This window comes from Vombatus ursinus, unplaced genomic scaffold (genome assembly GCF_900497805.2).
Source record: "Vombatus ursinus unplaced genomic scaffold, bare-nosed wombat genome assembly UNPS02015030.1, whole genome shotgun sequence".
Lineage (NCBI taxonomy): Eukaryota > Metazoa > Chordata > Mammalia > Diprotodontia > Vombatidae > Vombatus > Vombatus ursinus.
This window is the reverse complement of record NW_020954808.1, coordinates 2,912,078-2,924,723: the sequence shown is the minus strand read 5'-3', so window position 1 is coordinate 2,924,723 and position 12,646 is coordinate 2,912,078. Positions and strand designations below refer to the sequence as shown.

At 39.5% G+C, this 12,646-nt stretch overlaps 3 protein-coding genes across 3 annotated transcripts in view; all 3 read right to left on the bottom strand.

The window, feature by feature from the left end:
* Positions 1–12,646, bottom strand: part of LOC114030977 (zinc finger protein 665-like) — a 117,323-nt gene that overhangs the window by 40,642 nt on the left and 64,035 nt on the right. The window lies entirely within an intron of this gene.
* LOC114030978 (zinc finger protein 2 homolog) overlaps positions 1–12,646 on the bottom strand; it is a 252,552-nt gene that overhangs the window by 175,872 nt on the left and 64,034 nt on the right. The gene's annotated exons all lie outside the window — the stretch shown is intronic.
* Positions 298–11,496, bottom strand: LOC114030944 (zinc finger protein OZF-like). Its single transcript, XM_027845906.1, has 2 exons — positions 11,421–11,496; positions 298–2,284 (listed from the first exon to the last, which is right to left on the bottom strand). The coding sequence occupies exons 1-2, from the start codon at positions 11,494–11,496 to the stop codon at positions 1,179–1,181; spliced, it is 1,182 nt and encodes a 393-aa protein (XP_027701707.1). The 3' UTR covers positions 298–1,178.

The window sequence follows — 12,646 nt, the reverse complement described above, 5'->3', positions numbered from 1 at the left end:
AAACATGCTCATTGAGAAAATATCAGAAGCCAAATAAAAATTTATTAATTAAATTAATAAACATGAATGGTTTGCATTGTAGCATTAAATGTAAAAACATTACAAAACAGCTTAAGTAACAAAAAGCAAGATAATCACGCTGCTCAAAGAAACATGTTTACTGGAAACACAGGTGCCTGGGGCAGCCAGGGAGGGTAGTGGGTAGAGTGCTGGACCCGGAGCGAGGAAGACCTGCATTCAAATCGCACCTCAGACATTTACAAGCCAGGCAACATTGCAAAAGTCACTTAACCTCTATCAACTTCAATTTCCTCCTTGGCAAAAGTGTGCTTGATGGCTTCCAAGGTCCCTTCCAGCTCCAATTCCATGATCCTCTGACCTAAATTAGACGTGGGGAGGCTTTTTTCCCTATTACTGTGATTCTGAGTAAAACTTCGTCTGAGAAAGTTTTCTGGTATTTATTACATGTCTACGATTCTCTACAATACTGAACCTGGGGATGTTTTATTAGTTACATACTACCATAGAAAGCTGTTCTACATGTTTAAGACTTCTTTCCAGGATTAATCAGCTGATTTTGAATAAAGTGTGAGGATTTACTGAATGCCTTCCCATATTTACTTAATTTTAAGGCTATTCTACAACAGGAATCCTCTAACAGCTACGTAGAATCGACATGTAATAGAAGGCTTTTGATACATCCAAAAGGCTTCTTTTCAATAAGAATCCTCCAGTGCTTAACAAGATCTGGGCAATGACTGATGACTTTCCAACATTCCTTTCTCTGGTATGAATCATCTGAGGTTCAAAAAGTTATGAGCTGCAACTGAAGATTCATTACATTTAAAAGACTTCTCTACCGCATGAATCACTGTATTTCAATAAGTTATGAACTGCAATTGAAGCTTTTCCCACATTTATTACATTTATAAGCCTTCTCTCCATTATAAATCTTCTGATGTTCAATAAGTAATGAGCTGCAACTGTAGCGTTTGCCACATGTATTATTACACTTATAAGACTTCGCTTCAGTATGAATCCTCTCAAATAGAATAAGGCTTGACCTCTGAGGTAATGTTTTTCCACATTAATGGCATTTATAAGGCTACTGGCCAGTACAAATCTTCCAGTTCTAAATAATCTGTCAATGAGTCAAGGAATGCTTGGTCACATTTGTTCTAAGGCTTCTCTCCAACATGAACCTTCTGATGTCGAATGAGGCTACCTTTCTGAGTGAAAGCATTCCCACATTCCTTACATTTGTAAGGTTTCTCTCCAGTATGAATCCTTCGGTGTTGAATAACATGTGAGGAATTAGAGAAAACTTTCCCACATTCATTACATTTATAAGGCTTCTCTCCAGTATGAATCCTCTGATGTCGAATGAGGCTACCATTCTGAATGAAGGCTTTCCCACATTCTTTACATTTATAAGGTTTTTCTCCAGTATGAATCCTCTGATGTTGAGTAACATGTGAGGTTTTAAAGAATGCTTTTCCACATTCATTACATTTATAAGACTTCTCTCCAGTATGCATCCTCTGATGTTGAATAAGGCCAGATATATGAGTGAATGATTTACCACAATGATTACATTTATAAGGTTTCTCTCCATTATGAATCTTCTGGTGTTGAGTAAGGGTTGAATTCTGAGTAAATGCCTTCCCACATGCTTTGCATTTATAAGGCTTCTCTCTAGTATGAATTCTCTGATGCTGAATAACTCGTGAGGTATTAGAGAATGCTTTCCCACATTCGTTACATTTATAAGGCTTCTCTCTGGTATGACTCTTCTGATGTTGAATAAGACCAGAATTCTGAGTGAATTCTTTCCCACATTCATGACATTTATAAAGTTTCTCTCCAGTATGAATTAACTGATGTTGAATAAAGTAAGAGGATTTACTGAATGCTTTCCCACATTCATTACATTTAAAAGGCTTTTCTTCAGTATGAATCATCTGATGTACATTAAGATCAGATTTCTGAATGAAGGCTTTCCCACATACATTACATTTATACGGTTTCTCCCCTGTATGGATCCTCTGGTGCCGTATAATGCTTGAGTTGTGAGTGAAGGCTTTTCCACATTCATTACATTTATAAGGCTTCTCTCCAGAATGAATCTTTTCATGTTCAGTAAGGTGTGAGCATTGTCTGAAAGCTTTTCCACATTCCTTACATTTATAACATTTCTCTCTAGGATGACTCTTATGATGTTTAGTCATTTTTCTCAAATCACTTCCCTGTTGCCTCCTTTTCTGGCTGTCGTGTTTCCCCAAATCTGAAAATATGGAGTAGCAAAGACTGCCCCCTGTGAGACTTTTTATTTTCATAACCTGGGATGATTGTTCTTCTGGAATATTCTCATTTGGAGTCACCTCTGTGGTTTCATTGCTAGTCTCCAAATCTGAAAGAGATTAATAAATCATGAATTTCTCCAGTTCTCCAATCTGGGAGAAAGGGGATGAAGTGATGCAACTGAAAATGGTTTCCAGTGATGAGAAGGCACATGGTTTTGAGAACTCTCAAATACAGCCTGACACTCTGGGAAGATGGCAGGAAAGGACGATGGAAGAAAAGTGAGGAATCATCAAAAGATTTTGGAAGGAGACTGATGTATGCATAATAGGAGCACCGTGGATGAGGATGAACAATCAAGGAAGACTGATTGTGGGATGTTCCTGAAACAGATTGTGATAGGATCACTCTGGCTAGCCTCTGATGAATAAGGTTTAACAAAATAGTTTAAGAGAAGAAATGGAAAGAAAAGAAAATATGAAAAAAGCAGGGATCTGGAGAAGTATCTGGAATCAGGACACAGGACACAAAGTGAAAAGTGAAAGTGAAAAGTAAAAAGTTAAAAGACTAACATCACTAAGTGGCCACTCTGTGCAACAGAAAGGGCTTTTCCTCATTTCTCAAATAAGTAAAGAAATTAATCAAATGTACAAGATCACAAGTCATGCCACAATTGATAAATGGTCAAAGGATATGAACAGGAAGTTTTCAAATGAAGAAATCAAAGCTATCTATAGTCATATGAAAAAAAATGCTCTAAATCACTATTGATTAGAGAAATGCACATTAAAACAACTCTGAGATACCACCTCATACCAATCAGATTGGCTAATATAACAGAAAAGGAAAATAATAAATGTTGGAGGGAATGTGGGAAAATTGGGACACTAATGCACTGTTGGTGGAGTTGTGAACTGATCCAACCATTCTGGAGAGCAATTTGGAACTACACCCAAAGGCCTATAAAACTGTGCATGCCCTTTGATCCAGCAACACCACTATTAGGTCTGTATTCCAAAGAGATCAAAAAAGGGGGGAAAGCACCTATCTGTACAAAAATATTCACAGCAGCTCTTTTCTGTAGCGACAAAGAATTGGAAATTGAAGGGATGTCCATCAATTGGGAAATAGCTGAACAAGTTGTAGTATATGACTGTGAAAGAATACTATGGTATTATAAAAAATGATGACCAGGCGGATTTCAGAGAAAACCTGGAAAGACATATCAACTGATGCAAAGCTAAGTGAGCAGAACCAGAAGACTATTGTATGCAGTAACAGCAATACTGTACGATGATCAACTGTGAATGACTTAGCTATTTCTCAGCAATACAACGATCCAAGACAATTCCAAAGGACTCATGACACAAATGCTATCCAACTCCAGAGAAAGAACTAATGGCATCTGAATGCAGATCAAAGCATACTATTTTTCACTTTCTGTATTTTTTTTTGAGGTTTTTCTTCCTTTGGGTCTATGTCTTCTTTCACAACATAATCAATATGGTAATATGTTTTGCATGATTAAACATGTATGACCTATATTAAATGGCTTATTGTCTCAGGGAGAAGGGAGGTGAGGGATGGAGAAAATTTGGAACTCAAAAATTTTAATAAATGAACTTAAAAACTGTCTTTACATGTAATTGGAGAAAATAAAACATTACTTAAAAAAAAAAGAAAGGGGGACAGCTACGGGGCGCAGTGGAGAGAGCACCGGCCCTGAAGTTCAAACCCGGCCTCTGACCAAACACTTGACACTTACTAGCTGTGTGGTCGACCCTGGGCAAGTCACTTAACCCCAACTGCCTAAGCAAAAAAAAAAAAAAAAAAAAAAGGGTCTTGGATTTGGCATGGGTTCAAATCTCAGTCCTATCATTTATTCTGTATTTTTGTTGTATTTCAGTCATTTCAGTCGTGTCCAACTCTTTGTGACTTCATTTGGGGTTTTCCTGGCAAAGTTACTGGAGTGGTTTGTCATTTCCTTCTCCAGCTCATTTGACAGATGAGGAAAATGAGACAAAACAGGGTTAAATGATTTGCCCAGTTAGTAAGTGTCCAAGGCCAGGTATGAACTTGGGAAGATAAGTTTTCCTGACTCCAGGTCAGGCACTCTGTCTACTGTGCCACCTAGCTGCCCTACTCTGTATTTTATCTTGTACAAACCATATGATCGTCCTCGGTATGTTTCTTCAACTGCAGAATTAAGGGGATCACACTAAAATATCTCTTAGTTTCCTTCTCTGCAGTTTTGACCCATCAGATCAATAAATCATAATAATATATATGATATATAAACATGTCTTTGATCTTTACCACATGCTTTCCACACATCATGTTACTTTATCATCACAACATCCCTATCATGAAAGTACAACAGTGCTTTTTATTCCTGTTCTACACATGTTGAGAGAGGTTAAGTGTCTTGTCTGGATTCATATAGTAAGAAATAATAGCTCACATAATAGCTATGTTACTTTTAGGGCTACAAAGCACTTTCCACAGAGAGTACAGTAAAGAGGGTCACTATTATCATCCCTATTTCAAATACAACATATTTCAAATACAACCTACTTTGTGCTCTTTTTTGTAGCTGCCTTCCAATTTTTTTTTTTTTTATCTTTTGGAGCCAAAGGAGAACAGAAGAATGGAAGTAGAGCCCAGGAGGAATCTGGTACCAAAAGGGAGAACCAAAAACCCAGAGAGAAAAATAGGGAGAGAAGGGGAGGGAGGAAGGCGGAGGGAAGGAAAGAGAGTGGGGGAAGAAAGAGAGACAGGAGGAAGGAAAAAGAGGGTAGATACACAGCAGGGTTGAGAGAGAAGAGGGGGGAGAGGGAGGGAACATAAATGGTCAGGCAGTATGAAGCGATGCAGAGAGATCAAAGATGAGGAGTGAGAAAATCCCATTTGACTTGGTAATTAAGAGATAACTTTGGAGAAGCAGTTTCAGGTGAGTAATGAATCCATATTGCAGAGGGTTTAGAAGAATCACAGACTGACAGAATTGCAAATCCAATTTGAGAAGGGGAAAGAGCCTTAGTATCCAGTTAGTTCAATTCCTACCCAACAGGAAACTCCACTGTAACATAGCTGACAAGTGGTCATCCAGTCTCTGACTGAAGGATGGCCACCATTTCTCCAGGTATCCCATCCCATTCTTGGACATATCTAATTTTTAAAATTTTTTTTCCCCTGACATCAAGCCTAAATTTTCTTCCCTGCCACTTCCACCCTTTGCTGCTATTTCTTGTCCTGAAGCCAAAAGAATAAATCTAATGCCTTCTTCCAAAACAAATTTTAAATACTTGAAGACAGCTACCATACCTCCTTCCCCTTAATTTTTCTCTCTTCAATTACATCCCTACTTGATTCTTTTAACTAATCCTCATATGACATGGACTCAAGACCTTCCCCCGTGCTGGCTGCTCTCCACTAAAGAAGCTCCAGCTTTTTAATGTCCTTCTTAAACAGTGATGCCCAAAAATGGACACAAATCCAGATGAAGTCTGAAAAGGGCAGAGCACACTGGGACCATCACCCTATGCCTAGTTTAAGCTTTTGCCCTTTTTAATGCACCCTGTGATGGCATCAGCACTGCTAAACTGTATTGAGTCCACTAAAATTCCAAGATGGTTTTCAAAACAACTGCTGTCTAACCCTGCCTTGTGCACCCTCTATTTGTGAAGTTGTCTCTTTGTTCACAAATGAAATAATTTACATTTAACTTTACTGAATTCCACCTTATTAGATTCAGCACTACACTACCAAGTGTATCAACACAATGCTACTCTATCAGGATCTTTCTGGGTCATAGCTGGCATAGCTCTGGTGACAGAAGTGGAGAGATCTGAGTTTGGAACCAGGGAGACCTGAGTTTAAATCTGGCCTCAGATACTTGCTAGCTCTGTGACCCTGGGCAAGTCAATTAAATTGTTTGCCTCAGTTTCCTCAGTTATAAAATGGGAATAATAAATAGAAGTCACCTCAAAGGGTTGTTGTGAGGATCAAATGTGATAATTATAAGAGATGCTTAGCATAGTGCCTGGCACACAGTAGGTTCCAAAACTCTGGGATGCATTTCCTTTCCTCTACCACAAAGTAAATAAAGCAACGTTCACTTGCCTTGAGAGCTTCCAATATTTCCATCTCAGCAACCAATTAATTCCTCCTTGTTATTACAATGCCGAGCCCATGGCAAGCAGTATATAAAAGTTAGCTATTATTATTATTATTGACTATCTATTCCTGCACTGAATTTCCTTTTGTTGGTTTCTCAGCTTTTTGAAGGAGGAAAATGATCACAAGAAAGTCCAGCTATGTGGGATCTGGCAGAGAGAGCTCCAGCAGATATCCACAAAAATGAAAAGCACTATCCCTACCATGTCATGACTCTGGACCTGGCTTGTCATCTCTTTCCCAAATTGCTCATCTCTCTGTCCAGGTAATCTGTAATACAATATAATCTGTAATATACTCCAATGACAAAATATTCTTCATTTCTCCCTCCTTTGACCTTCATACACATTTCTTCATGTCTTCCCCCTTGAATTACTGAGTTACTTCTTTCATGAGTACAGGGTTAAGGACTGGACCTGAGACTTGTTTGACATAGGGGATTTCCAGAGAAGAGAATTCCCCTCTATCAACACAAATCAGTACCTTCTTTGCAACTAGTAGTTTTGAAGACTGCTGCCTTCAGCATGAAGCTATTAAATGACTTGGGCAGGGCCTCACAGAAACTTTGTGCGAGACAGAACTTGAATCCATGTTCTCTCTTCTAGAACAGCTCTCAATCCAACTTACCACAATGCCACTTGAGTAAATCTCTTATCATACAAAGTTTCCCACACAAATATCTGTTTAATTGCACTGTTTCTTTTGAATAAGGTTGCTCAAATGATTTGCGACTTCATCCCATAAAATCTTAGGTGGGATTTGAACAGTTTCAGAGTGGAAAAAGATCTTTGTTGTAAATCATAACATCTGAAATCTCTTTGTGAATGACAAAGTTACTTCTTGTTTCTTTGGGAACCATTTAATGTTATTAAAAAAAAAAAGATCTTCAACTTAATTTTTAAAATAGTGACATTAAGAGTAAAGAAAGGGTTTCAAGGATATCTAGCAAAGAAATGGACTACCATGTTTGTTGTACACTTCAGACCTGAAAAACATTATGGTACATCAGCTAATTTGCACATATTTTATGATAAGGAAGAGTAAATTTAAAAAAATATGAGAAATCATACAAACATTTGGAGCCTTAGGTATGTTTTGTTTTGTTTTTTTTTTAAAAAGGACTATATGATGGGGAAATCTGGAGAACTATGGCTTTTTAAGGCAGGATGCTTTCATTTAAGTTACTGACGTTGGAGGAACCTGCAGAACTAGGTACAGGAACATGAAATAGGGTAGGGTGCCATACTGGAAAGCTGCAGTCTCTGAGCTGGGACGTAAGATCAGTCAGTTAATAGACGCTTCAGGCTCCTGATTGGTTGCAATTTGACTTCACTGACCAATGGCGCCAATGAAAATGATGGCTCTTTGCCGCCAGCTAGAGTTCAAGAAGGATTGCCATTCTCTGTTGCCACCTCTGGTGTGAGAAGGAAAAGCAGAGAGTTTGCAGCAGCTTTGGGTACCCTGGGTGAGCAGAGTCAACCTGAACGTGTCCCTGTAAACTCCATTCTGATTGGACCAGGGAGAGCCACATAAGGAACATTCTGTATTCTGAAGTTCAAAGAAGACTGCCATTCACCTTAAGAGTTGACATTTTCACAATTTTGACTATGATATAAAATGGAAAGAACCACAAAATAACCAAAAGTGAATCCTGCAAAATTACAAAGAAACAAACACGATTCAGTTTAGTAGCTCTGTAGGTGTGGTGCACGACACACATGTTCAAACTTTTTACAAAGTACTGATCAACTTCACTGGTTTTCCTCTTCTTTTTTGTTTATCCAGATGAACTGTGATAAAGGCAGAGTTCATTGGGACCATCACCCTACACCTAGAAGAAAGTTTTGCTCTTCTCAAAGCAGTCAATGATAACATTAGCTGGAGGGGGGCACACTGAACTGTAATTGGAGGCATTTTGGAATGTAAAAAAACCAGACTATATAAAGATTATTTTAAAAAATATTACATAACTAAGAATAAAAGTGGAGAAGTGATTTTAAAAGGTTGTACATAGCCAAGTTAGTGGTCAGACCAAGATATCCATCCAAACCAAGATAAGTCCTCTGACTTTTGGTATGGTTCTCTCGTCATTAGGATCATTATTATTATTGTGATAGTTGTTTCTGTTCCTGCTCTACTGCCTCTACTTGGAGCAAGTTCTGAACTGTAGAAAAGCTAAAGTGGCATTGATCGTGGTTCTGTTTCAATCAAATAATGACTGCTTCTGTTTGGGTTTGTTTCTCAGTGATGACTTCAGTAAGAAAAGCTAAGTTTATACAATTAATAAACTTTGACTAAAAAATATATCATTTGTTCCTGGAAAATTATGTATATTAGATCCAAGTTCAGAATGTTTGAGAACTCATCTTTATGCAATAACATTTTTCTTAAAGATGAGGTACAAAACTTCAGCTAAAAGACTACCAGGCATTAGTACAGATAATTCTGGCTTTATGTCAATTCACATTACACAAATTTGAATTCTGAAGGAAAAACACATTCCAAAAAAACCCTAGGTTAATTTTACTATACAATTACTATGCACTGGCGCACTCTCTCTGTCTCTCTCTCCCTCCTTCCCCACCCTCCTCCTGCCCCTCTGATTGGTACTCAGCAACCTCCCACCCACCCCCAACCACACTCTCTCTCTCTGAAACCCCATAGCAGGATCAAGGCTTGGCTTCAGACACCTTCTGGCCTTTCTGGCCGCTGTGTGTCTTTCCTCTATCTGTCTACACTTGTGTACTATGTCTTTCCCCAGCCCCAGCCTACTACTCATCCTCTTCTGTCCGTATCTATGTCGAGGCCCTATGTGTCTGCCACCCTTGTGTGTTCTGGCCAGGCCACCACGAGGCTAGCCCTGGCCCCCACATATGCTCCTCTGGTCCTGGGCCCAATGTGTCCTGAAACCAGGCCAGCCTCTTCCCTCCACTGGCTGTCCCCTTTCTGCTTCTTTCCTCCCTCACATTCAAAGGCAAAACAGCATTATGTAAAAAATTACTTTTTGCAGGCATCTGCAGACGGGTCCACTTACGTAAAGCAAGAACTATTTGTAATTTTTGGTGATTTTGGAAGAGCAGGCCTATTGCCACTTGGTAGCAGAGTGGGCAGGGTGCTGGACTCCCTGTTAGGAAGTCAGGAAGACCTGAGTTCAAATCTAGCCTCAGATACTTCCTAGCTGTGTTCCCTCAATAGAACCTCTGCCTTAGTTTCCTCATCTGTAAAATAGGGATCATAACAGCACCTCCCTCCCAGGGTGGTCATAAGGCTACAATAAGATATTTATAAAACACTTCGAAAACCTTAAAGTGCTACACAAATGCTATTATTTCCAACACTTTGCAATTTATAAACATTAATAACTTTATACCCCAAAATGCATAGCAGGTTTACTAAAGTCTATCAATATTTTATATCTGCTTTAGGATGAATAAAATTGTTATGCAGGAATACCAATGATGTGTATGTATTGGCAAAGCACTCAACTGATGTAGTCATTTGGCACATTACATAATTTTCCTATATTTTATTCCTATGTATGTTCCTATATTTTAAAATGTTGATTCTAGAATGACAATGTAAATCCAGAAATACAGCTTTTAATTTTTGATTCTGATAACAGGTTCATGCAAGAATCAATAAAAATTCCTTTTAAAAAAAAAGGACTAAGACTTTTTAAAAAAACCTGTTTAAGGGTGACGGATAATTGAAAGAGTTTGTAAAAATAACGTTCAACTTAAAAGAGGAGAATTTTCCTAACTAGGAGTGGAAGGATCAACAGGTAAGCAGTAAGCACAGATGCAGTTTTGTGGGGTTAAGATCCCGGATGTACCAATAACACTGACACCTTCGGACCAGAGTTGTGAGTTACCATAAACACAGGAGTTTTCCTCCCTCCTGTGCTTCACTGCCAGGTTCTTGTGTGATCACTCTTCACCACAGATACCGAGTGCATAGCTGGGAGGCTGTAATCTGAGCTTCTATGTGTATTCTGATGGGCTTTGTGTATGCATTTGTTTTAACATAAGTATTTATATATTGTCATTTCTTTTGTGTTGCTGCTGTTAATATTGTTATAATTAAGATACGAAAACGCCTTTATTGCCAGTGGCTGATTATAGGGATAAAAGATATACTAGCTGGAGTCTAGAAAAAATGTATTTCATCTCAACAGGGTTTACACCTGAGAAGCTGAGTTTGAATGGAACTCTATGCTGTGGTCTCTCCCTTGGTGGTATGAGGGTAAGCTGGAGTAAGTGAACCAAACCCAAAGAACAATGAGGGGCGGGCCTCACATGACTAGGAGAAAGGTGTGAGACCCTTACACTGGGGGATATGTTGGTTCAACCCCCACCGCAGTGAGGACAAGATATATCTGCAGCTTTACTTAGGTGGTGTGTCTAATTTGAAGCATAAACATAAGAGACTAAGAGGAGAGGAAGTTAAGTCGCTGAATATAGATAGCTTGTGGTTTAGCCGTGAAAGGGGGCCAACGTCCTGGAAAAGGCCTGGAAAGATGAGATTCATCAGAGGGTGTGGGGGTGGGGAGGAGGTGGCCTTGGCAAGAAAAAAGACCAGTAACTCAGTGGACACTGGAGTAAAGGAGGAGAGAATTGGGAATGGATATAAGGGAAAGAAGGAAACAGGCATTTATTAAGCACCTACTATGTACCAGGCACTGTGCAAAGTACTTTACAAATACCTCATTTTATCCTCACAACAGCCCTGGGAAATTGGTGCTATTATTATCCCCATTTTACAGATGAGGAAACTGAGGCAGACAGAAGTAGAATCAGCTGCTAGGGTCACCCAGCTAGAAAGCTAGCTGAGTCTAGCACTCTGTCCACTCCACTGTGCCACCTGACTGCTCCCAAAATGTTTACTATTTATTGACTGCCTGAGAACCTGAAAGCATGGGGGAGAAGAATGAGCTATAAAGTCACCCAGAACCTCTGGATCAGCGCTGATGTTCAGCCACTGGAGAACGCCCAGCAGGCTCGGCAGTGAGGATGGACGCATTTCACGGAGCTCCTAAAAGCCCTTCTCTGACTGTATCTCACGGGACGCTCACGAAACAACTGTGACAGAAGTACTGCAAATATCTCACTTTTACAATGAGGAACTTTGCCCTCCCACGTGTAACCCTGCCATTTCAGGCTGGCTTCATAGTTTACTGTTAAACACAGAGGGGCCAATCTCTGTGAATGCTTTCTCCCTTTCTCTACATCCCACGTTGTCCTTATCCTGCGGCAGATAGAATTCTGAACCTGGAGTCCGGAAGACCCGGGTTCAGATCCAGCCTCAGACACTTACTAGCTGTGTAACCCTGGGCAAGTCAATTAACCCTGTCTGCCTCAGTTTCCTCATCTGTAAAATGAGCCGGAGAAGGAAAGAGCAAACCATCCAGCATCTTTGTCAAGAAAACTCCAAATGGGGTCATGAAGAGTCAAACAAGACTGAAAAATGACTAAACAACAAAAGATGAGCAGCTAAGTGGCACACTGGATAGAGTGCCAAATCCGGAGTCAGTAAGACTCATCTTCATGAGTTCAAATCTGGCTGTGACCCTAGGCAAGCCACTCAACTGTTTGCCTCAGCTTACTCATCTGTAAAATGGCAACACTGGAGAAAGAAATGGCAAAACAATTCCAATATCTTTGCCAGAAAACCCCATGGACAAAGCTCACAGGATCACGTAGAGCTTTAAAGAAACGAAGAATGTATAACATGATAAATTCCAGAAGGCAAAAGACATAGTTTTTCAACTAAGAATAGCATCCATCAGAACAGTATAATCTCATGGGGGGAGAGAAGAATGGGCTTTTAAAGAAATAGAGGACTTCCAAGCATTCTTCGTGAAAACAATGGAGCTGAGTAGAAACTGAAATGCACAGAAGTCAATAGAAACATACAAAGGCAAATAGCAGCAAAAAACCATAAAAGAGGAAGCAGGAAAAAACCATTTACATTCTAATAGAGGGAGGTGATACGTGTGTCCCCTCACAACACTATAATCATCAGGGAATCTAAGAGGACCTGATAGTGGGCTTTTTATGTTTTGATAATCTTAAAAAGAAGAAAGGAAAGGCAGGAGGGAAGGAATACACTAGGGAAAAGGAGAGAAAGTCGGGGAAATTATTTCACATCATTGGGGTATTCGAGTAGATGA